The sequence below is a fragment of the Mauremys reevesii genome, linkage group 2 (genome assembly GCF_016161935.1).
Source record: "Mauremys reevesii isolate NIE-2019 linkage group 2, ASM1616193v1, whole genome shotgun sequence".
NCBI lineage: Eukaryota > Metazoa > Chordata > Testudines > Geoemydidae > Mauremys > Mauremys reevesii.
This window is the reverse complement of record NC_052624.1, coordinates 158421791-158431651: the sequence shown is the minus strand read 5'-3', so window position 1 is coordinate 158431651 and position 9861 is coordinate 158421791. Positions and strand designations below refer to the sequence as shown.

At 43.8% G+C, this 9861-nt stretch overlaps 1 protein-coding gene across 5 annotated transcripts in view; it reads right to left on the bottom strand.

Moving 5' to 3' along the window:
• Positions 1 to 813: 813 nt before the first annotated feature.
• The window catches only part of KCNU1 (potassium calcium-activated channel subfamily U member 1), an 87493-nt gene continuing 78445 nt past the window's right edge, over positions 814 to 9861 (bottom strand). For 3 of the 5 annotated variants that reach the window (XM_039521219.1, XM_039521220.1, XM_039521221.1), the window contains exons 26-28: positions 5245 to 5439; positions 2681 to 2781; positions 814 to 1041 (exon numbers count right to left, since the gene is read on the bottom strand). In XM_039521219.1, coding sequence (XP_039377153.1) covers positions 864 to 1041; positions 2681 to 2781; positions 5245 to 5439 — 474 coding nt within the window. In that variant the 3' untranslated portion in view covers positions 814 to 863. Of the gene's footprint in view, positions 1042 to 2680; positions 2782 to 5244; positions 5440 to 9861 lie in introns of those variants that run through there. The other 2 variants (XM_039521222.1, XM_039521223.1) reach the window with 2 other exon arrangements.

The window sequence follows — 9861 nt, the reverse complement described above, 5'->3', positions numbered from 1 at the left end:
AGAGATTTCATGAATTTTATTAATACCACAATCATTATAAGCGAAATCACAGGATTAGAAAAACATGAACAGCAGCAGAATTCACATATTGTATACTCATGAATCCATGGGACTGTGGGTTCCCCTTAAGGAGAGAAAAGCATTAAGGTTGACACCATCCTGAATTCTTGCCATGGTTCAGGTTCAATACCCCTGTATGCACCTATTTCTTACATCCACCTATTTCTGAGACCGTATTTGATTAAGTCTCGACCTCCTGTCTATTCTTGGGCATTTGGGCTATCTATTTTGGGTATTCCCACTATTGTCGTAAGGGTAGAAGGTTCTCTGTTCAATGACATTAAGGAAGTCTGGCTAAATACAGCCTTTGCAGGCTAACAGTCTATCACAGGATACATATTGCTAAATCTTCTAATCCAAGGTTACTTACCTATGCTAACTTACATTAGGCCTAACGTGCCTCATGCTAATAATTACTACTACTAGGCCCCAAGCTAAATATTGTACCCCAGGTCTACTGCAAAGCCTATTTGAAAATAATCCTTACATTTCTTTGGTTACTCCTACTTTGCATGAGAACTTGAGTTTCATTGGTGTTAATTTAGAAAGAGTTAAGATGCTTGCTAAGTTATAAATGATTATTTACCTAATCATCTGAGTTCAGGTCATGGGTCAAAGGTTAACATGGATGCCTAACTTCTGTAGGCACTTTTGAAAATCCCAGCCTGAGTGGTTACACAGTTGCTCATGTCAGTGTTTAAGCATTTCAAACTGCCTGCTACATCCCTAGGAAAAAATGACCAAGAAAGCTCATTGTGGGGTCTTATTAACCAATACATTCTTTTTTATTTCCAGGGAATACATCACAATATCACGTCATTCTGCTTTCTGGAGCTGACCATATGGTTCTGATGCCTCCTTGGTGAAAGATCCTCACAAACTGACAGGTCACTAGTTGCTGTGGTGCCGAATGGGACAACGCAAAACAGCATATCCGTAGGTAACATCTTGAAATCATTTGGGGGCCGAGCAATTGCATACCTGGAAAAGCACCAGAACATGAGAATCCAACAGCTCTGTGGGCTCCTATTACCTTTGCTAAGTAATGCTCAGGACAGCTAGGGAATAGCAGCTTTTTGCAATGTCTAACTACACTTGAAAAATCCTTTTGAATAATTAGAACAGGGACTGCGAATGGCTAGCCAACTACAAAAGCAGTTTCTCCTTCCTTGGTGTTCACACCTCAACTGCTAGAAGAGGGCCTCATCCTCCCTGATTGAACTAACCTCGTTATCTCTAGACTGATTCTTGCCTGCATATTTATACCTGCCTCTGGAAATTTCCATTACATGCGTCTGACGAAGTGGGTATTCACCCGCAAAAGCTTATGCTCCAATACATCTGTTAGTCTATAAGGTGCCACAGGACTCTTTGTTGCTTTTTACAGATCCAGACTAACACAGCTACCCCTCTGATACTAGAACAGGGATCGGCAACCTTCAGCATGCAGTCCATCAGGGTAATCTGCTGGCGGGCTGTGAAACATTTTGTTTGTATTGACTGTCTGCAGGCACGGCCCCCCTCAGTTCCCAGTGGCCATGGTTCACCGTTCCCGGCCAATGGGAGCTGTGGGACACGGTGGCCAGCACGTGCCTGCAGCCCACTGCTTCCCGCAACTCCCATAGGCCAGAAACAGCAAACTGCAGCCACTGGGAGCTGTGGGAGACTGTGCCTGTGGACAGTCAATGTAAACAATTTGTCTCGTGGCCCGCCAATGGATTACACTGATAGGGGGTGGTAACCTTTGGCATGTGGCCTGACTTAGAGGGTGCATACTATACAGTACCATTCATAGGCTTTCTTCGCCCTCAATTATACCTAGGAGTAAGATGTAAGTTTTTAAGTGAGGTTAATTAATCACTGGAAGAGATTACCAAGGGATGTGATAAAGTGCTTTATCACTTGGAGAGTGGGTGTCTTTTTAAGAGAATTGCTCTAGTTCAACCAACATTTTTGGCTCATTGCAGGAATCACTAGGTGGGATTCTCTGGCCTTGGTTATGCTGGAGATCAGATTAGATGATTATTGTGCTCTCTTCTGACTTTAAAATCTGTGGAATCTATGAATTTGGACAACCCCACTAATGTCACATTCTGGCCTCTCGCTAACGGCCAGTGTTCACATGTAAAGAATAATCAGACATTAAATAAGCATCATTGTCTCTCATGCTAGCCCATAGTAGGCACTGTAACCACCACAGAATTAGATATATCTAAAGGTCTTTGTTCAGGGGATATCCAGGGCCATAACAAGGGTCCTTAGTTTGACTCAGAACTGGGGAAGGGACCAGAATTAGGATATCATGGAGGCACAGCACTGGAACAGATGGGGCTGCTCTAGTTTAAGATTAAGGTTAGCATCTTAGCTGCAAACCAAGACTGAGGTGTCTTGTTAGAGCCACATGAAGGCTTCATCTGCCTGCACTGCACATGTAATTAGTGAATGCTGTGACTCCTTTGTTTTCATGAGCAGTCCAAAATTGATTGTATCTCCTTTCCCACCATCTAAAATAATTGCTGCATTATGATTATGCTTGATTAAACAGATATTTTTTGGATCTTTCTTTCCCAGCTCAAACTGAAGTAAATATAAAACACTGTTTCAAATAAAATGCACTCCCCTATTCCTGTGCGGATTGGACTCTTCTGTCAGACGGTAGAGTCCAAAGCAAAGGATTCCAAACAAGTCTAATGCTTTGCAGTAAATGTCTCCAAAGGAATCCTGCAGTGAGAGAACAAAAAGTATTCTTATCTGGAGTGGTCGTTCAGCCCTCTGGTGAGGTCAATTAGCAGATTTATTATTATTGGTATTTCTGTAGCACTGAGGAGCCCCAGTCATGGACCAGATCCCCATAGTGCTTGGTGCTGTAGAAGCATAGAATAAAAAAAAAGGACCCAGCCCCAAAGAGTTTTTACAATCTAAGTAATATTAAGTAAGGATATCTGACACCCTTAGCCACAGATTCAGATCCAATTTAATGAACCTGAATTTTACATATGTCAGCTCAGTCTTATATCTCCACTAGAGCATGTGGGAATGGTTGTGTTTCATACTCAGCAGCCAGAGAAAAGCCAAAGCCAAATAAATTAGATTCAGCAAAGTACATAAGCATGTTCTTAACTTTAAGCACTTGCTCAAGTCCCATTGACTGAAGGGCTTTGCTGAATCAGGGCCTTTATTTGGAGAGTGGTTTTCAAAATGCTTAATAAGGATGATCATTGCCTAGTCTTGAAAGTCACATTCACTAGCCTTGGTACATGGTACATGCCAAGATTCCTCACCTACCACCCCCCTCCATTGGTCCCTGTGGATTTGTATGAAGGATACAATAATGACCACTGGAGAGATGACCATGGATAACAATCAGGGCCAAAGGAAGCCAGGTATCTTTGGAAGACACACATTTAGGCCAGGCCCTGGTCAGTAGGCACCAGCATTTTGGTAAGAGAACAACAAGAGGATAAGTTGATAGAGGCAGGGGCGGCTCTAGGGATTTTGCCGCCCCAAGCATGGCAGGCACACCTGCAGGAAGTCCACTGAAGCCGTGGGACCAGCAGACTCTCCGCAGGCAAGCCGCCAAAGGCAGCCAGCCTGCCGCCCTCGCAGCACCGGCAGAGCTCCCCCCACGGCTTGCCGCCCCAAGCACATGCTTGGCGTGCTGGGGCCTGGAGCCGCCCCTGGATAGAGGGTGATTCAGGTGATATTTCACTCTGAGACTTGCAGGAGACCAGAGTGTCAATATCATATTAAGACACCAATATCCCAGCTACACAAGTGATTCATGGGATATTTTGTACATCGTCATATTCTTATTAAAGTTCCAAAATATCTTGCTGTAAAAATAAAGGATATTGTTGAGACGGTCACCGCTGGCCACTCATGGGCTATCTCAGGTCAGTGTCACATGAGTGTCTGAATTTGAGTCCCACTCTTGATCCTGCATCACTGCTAGCCTGTGCTATTCCTTAGTTAGTGATATTGTTTCATGGAGTGGAAATGGTGCTTGTTGCATTGTGTTGCCGTATAACCCTCAGGCCACCCTGCACTTGTATGCAATGGTACTTGTCAGCACATGACTTAATACAAAAGACTGAAGAAGCAGGATGATTTATCCTGTGATACAGGTGTGGCCCAAACCAATTGCACTTGTATCTTAGTGGTACTGGAGCAGGTCTTTGGCAGGTGTAAATCGGACAATTTACAGCCATCTGAGGATCTGGCCCACTGTTGCCAAGTAGTAATAGAAGTTGGCATCAGACTACTGTGGCAAATTGCCGGTACTGTTATGCTGGGCCTCGCGCTTTCTCTTCTTTGGGGAAGGTTCAGGGCACCATTGCTTGCCTCTGAACCGGTATTTTTAATTACCCCACTAGTGTCCTTGAGGAGTGGAGTGGAGAGGCAGGGACCTGGGCCCACCCTCTTCTCCAGGTCCCAACCCAGGGGCCCTGAGGTTAGTGGTAAACCACTTGTACTGGTGGTTCCTTCCCCTGGGTTACTTCCCTCTCCTGCCCTTCAGCTTGTGGAGGGGCTTCTTGCCTTCCTTCTACACAAGCCAGGTGCCCCTTACCTAGGGTTTTTGGACTTCTCAGCCCACCGCAGCACTCTTCCAAACTTTCCTTTTGTCTCTCTTCAAAACTGTTCTCTGCTTCAACTCCTTCAAACCACTCTCTGCTTCAACCAAACCTTCCTGCTCCAACAACCCACACTGTCTGACTGAAGCAGGGGTTTATATCATGTGACTCACTGCTGGTACTCTAATTGGCTTCAGGTGCTCTAATTGGCATCAGGTGCTCTAGTTAATTTATAGCAAACCTTCCACCCCTTGCAGGGAATAAGGCTCCCTGCTAACACTCTCCTGCTGCCCTCTGGCCATGCTGTATCACACTACGTACGTGGTGAGGTTGCGTAAGGGAGGAGATATTTACTGACTGCACTTGGTAACCAACCCACTATTCAGTGAGAGGTCATGAAATATTTACCCCATAAAACACTGAGATACAGGACATGTCATATACACAGGATAGTCTGTTCACACTGCTGCACTGAATAGTGATATGGGACCTGATTGTACTCTCAATATTGGTTTTTCGTTGACTTCAGGGGAGTTACTTCTAATTTACACCAGTGTGAGATCAGAACCAAGCCCACAAATAGCAACACTAGCAAGACTGTGCTATAACTCACCCGGGAGTCTGTTAACAGTCTCTTAGACAGTGGCACAAGTGCAAGTTTGCATCTAGCTCTGGGGGCCACGTATGCCATGCTGTTGAAACTGCCACTCAGCATATTCTTCTCTGCCAGCTGTTCCTCCAGTTCAGGGTTTGTCCCACCCGTCACCAGAGTCTGGAGCAGAGCCAAGATGTGGTGGTTACGGTAGGTCTGGAAAGGAAGGTGACAGCAGACAGGAAAACCTCCAGTTCATATCAGGCTGACAAAAGCGATCACCCTATTAGTTTAAGATAGAAATGACCTTTGGGTACCTCTAGTACAGTAATCCCTGCAGTGCAGGATTATTCTCTACAGTGTGTGCTCCAGTGGTTTGACTAGACCTGGTCAGAAAATGGGACTTCTCCCCACTACCTCACCAGCCCGGCCACCTCTCCTCCAAATTAGATGAAAATGAAAAAGAATTCCTGTCCTGAATCAGGACAAAAGTGAAAAAAATCTCAGCAATCTTAATGAACCAGAAATCTGGGGGAGGGGTGTGTGAAATTGAATTGGGTCAACAGAAACGTTTCATTTTGATTTTGAGCTTTTTATTTTCTTAAATGCTTTTTGCAATAAATTATCTTAAATTTCTAAACAAAAAATTGTTTGGAGTAAAAAAATGGAACACTTCACTTAGAAAATGTCAAAAAGGGGACATTTTGGCAATTTTGAAACTTCTACTTTTAAATATTTTTCAAAACAGGATATTCATTGAAACCAACCCTTTTCTGAGAAAAGTTTTGGTTTTGATGAATTTGTATTTTCCAATGAAAAAATATTTAGTTGACAAATTCCCATCTATCTCTGATTACAGTCTAAATAGACAAGTCAGACAATGGGTGAAAGGGGAAACAGAGGCAGCAAGTAGTGAAAAGACTTGCCCAAGGTCACACAGAGGTCAGTGATAGTAATGGAAAGAAAACCCAGGTCTTCTGATTCCAAGCACAGCACCCTAATTATGTGGCTATATTTTTTTAAAGTTATGCAGCATGCTTTAGCTTCATGGGCCCTCTGTTTTGGAAAAAGACTGGTGAAGACAGAACTAACACATAGAGCTTTCAAAATATCACCCCAGAGTGGCGAAATAGAATACTCAATAAGTGTATAGTCCAAACTCTGCAGGACGCAGTGGGTCTGGTCCTCTATTGTCCTGCACTTTGTGAATTCATTTATACCAATAATAGTAGGCAAAAAATACTACCAGCTCAGAAAGATAGCTTCTGAAACACACTCTTCACAATGTAAGCAACTCCACAAGGAGAATCAGTGCCAGCCATTTAACCTAGAGAAGGAGGCTCTCTGGAGAAACTGTAAAGCACACCTTGAAACAAGGTGGGGTGGGGGGAGGGAAGACAACTGAGCTTTTGCAAACCTGAAAAAAAAAAGTGTCTGGTTCAAATTCAATTTTTTTTGGGGGGAGGGGAAAATAGCATTTTTCTTATATTTATCTGAATCAATTCCCTCTGCCCATAATCTCAATGCATCAAATCATTTAATTTCTACTCTTTCTCAAAAACTCATTTCCCACATGTAGCAATCTTATGGAATCTGTCACCTGCATTCTCAGGAGGAAAAACTAAACAAGCTGTGGAGAAGGAATGGTGTTACTAAATCCAAGCTAAACTCAAATCCGCTTAAGAACATATGAACATGTTGTTGGGCAAAAGGCTATAATGCTGTTAGAGTAATTATCAGCCTTTTAAAGTAAGGAGCTGTAGTGCAGGGTTATTCTGAAGTGATACTGTTCCAGAGGAATCTGCATTTTACATATTTAACTGAAGAGCACTGAGCTATTTAACATATCATTGCTGTACTTTTTGACATCAAAAGAATTGTATTTCCATACTTGGGTGAATTAATAGGATTTGCATGTCACCCTCATTCTGTACTTTCTTTGCTCAGTTATAATGTAGAAGTTTGAAAGGGGCAAAACAAGTAAAGAGATGTGTAAGAGTATATGCACGCAGGCAAGTTTCAGCGTGCATAAAATGGATCTCCAAGCTCACTGTAAAAGAGCCAAGTTCTTGTGATGAAATGGGGAGACACCACTGACTTCTCCATCTGTTATTTGGTTACAGCCTGAAGAGTGTGGATGTCCTTGGAATGCCACTGCATAGAACAGGACAGGCTGTGAACCCTATTCTCACATTACTGAGCAGTTACCTTGCTGAGCATGATAGGAAATCCAGACCAATTGTAGGTGCTGAGCATTTGCAAACCTGGCCCTGCATGAGTTGCCCCCCATCATGCAGAAAACCTGTGGCAGATCCATTAATTGCACTCTTTTCAGTGCCTTACCCACAAAATCATCCTCTCTCTCTTCTTGCGCTATATAGCTCCTTTCTGCCCAGCTAGCCATCAAGTATCAGGTTAGCGCGAGAGCCATTTCTACTTTGGACTTCCGAGGGGGTTATGCTTCACTTGACGGAATCTACTGTCGTTGCTTTTCCTCCACACTGACCTCTCTAGCACCGTCCTTTCCAGTTACAGGAAAACAACAAGCTGGCTCTCAGGCAGCCTCAAAAACCCAGGAACTTTCAGCAGATCTTCACAATGATGGGAAAGCAGAGATGATATTTAACAGCTGAATGCTTTCCTCTAGTCTTTATTCTCATTCGCTTGCTTTGCTTTTCCCAACCCTCTGCCTGACTAAACAATATCATGTCTCTTTTCCTTCTTTCCTACATTTAATGACCAGCTGAATCTGACCAAAGACGTTCTGCTGAAAAATTAGACCTGAGAGTTGATCATTCCTGGACTGACTTGGGATCTGAAGCCTGAGTGAAATTTTATCCTTTAAGACAGGTCATGCTAGATCTCAAGTTACTTTTACACTTGACACCAGCAATCCTTAATTACAGTCAGGCTGACTGACATATCAGTGACTAGCAGCAATATAATACTTTCCCTAACACTGGAGCCTTCTCAGGAAAGCATAACTGGACTTGACACTCTTTTTTTCTGGACTGCTTATCCCTTCAAGAGGTTTGCTGTGTATTTATTCAATTTCTTTAAAACTGCCGCCCAAGCAGTATCTTGTTACACCTGAATCCAAGGCACGTCACATGTAACTTGCCTGCAGCACTGAAGGTCGAGGGGGATGGGAGGTGGCACAGTTAAGAAAGAAGGGCAGCCAGTTTGGGAGATGCAGGCTTATTATGAATTGAGCTGCTGTCTTGCTGACAAAATGTTGGCTTAACTGTCCCACACTTTCCATCATCTGTGTCACTACCATCAGGATCACTCACGTCTGTCAGCGATCTGACATGAGTACGTTATGGGGGCGGGGAACTGTCATATTCTCTCTGCTCTCCTTACATTTTCAATCCCGTGTACCATGTTAAACACACTCTTAAAGATACAAATGTTATACGGAGCCATTGCCAACAATTTCTGCAGGTTCACAACTTTACCTCTTTTGTAAGGGTCCTAATCTGATGTGGCTTGCAGACATCTGGACCACATAGGGTCTATGATTGTGGCAACACGTGTAGCATTAGTTGTACACCTAAATCTCTTTGTAGAAAACATACCACTGTCATGATACATAGCCCACGGAAGTCAATAGAACTACTCCCATTGACTTCACTTTTCAATCCAGCCAAATTGAATTTCCATGCTGGTGCCAGACGGACATCCCTGGAGAATGAAGTGTTCTGTTTATCCCCACATCAGTTATAGCAGGGTAGTGGTCATGCAAATGTCCCCCACACTTCAGCTCACCAATGCACCTCAAGCCGGACATGGAGGTACCTTCTCCCACTCCCCTTGTCCCCCCCTCCCTTGGATGAACAAGAAGTTTGAGTCTTCATGGGCCATTCAGTTTTTGGCACTACTATTGTGATTTCCAACAAAGGGTCCAATTGGTGTCAAAGGTAATGATGGTTTGAACAAATACATTTCCCTTCACAGGAACAGCTTGCTCCTGATCTAAATCATGCTTAAAAAAAAAGTCATACTAATCCTAAATATCTTTTACAGCAAGTAAGAATTCTTTAAAACAAAACAAACAAACAAAAAACCTCTAATGAAAACACTATAAAATAACTCCAGATAACTCTTATTTATATAGCGTAGGGCAGCGGTTTTCAAACTGTGCGTCGGAACAGCCTGTTTTAATGGGGTTGCCAAGGCTGGCCTTAGCCTTGCTGGGGCCTACGGCCGAAGCGAAGCTTGAGCACCACTGCCCAGGCCAGAAGTTGTTGTCCAAGGGCTTCAGCCCTGGGTGGTGGGGATCAGATTACAGGCCCCCCACCTGGGGCGGTGGGGCTCAGGCTTTGGGCCTGCCCACCCCCACCCAGGGCAGTGAGGCTTGGGCAGGCTCAGGCTTTGGTCCCTCCTCTTGGGGTCGTGTAGTAATTTTTGTTTTCAGAAGGGGGTTGCGATGCAATGACATTTGAGAACCCCGGGCATAGATAATGAGAGTGCTGATAATGGTGTGCACTGAATGAGATGTCTCTTGGAACTTATGGTTCTCCAGATTCCCTTAACCCTGTGGAACTCACTGCCACAAGATATCATTGAGGCCAAGAGCAGGATTCAAAAAAGGAGTAAACATTTCTCTGGATAACAGGAATATCTAGAGCTATAAAA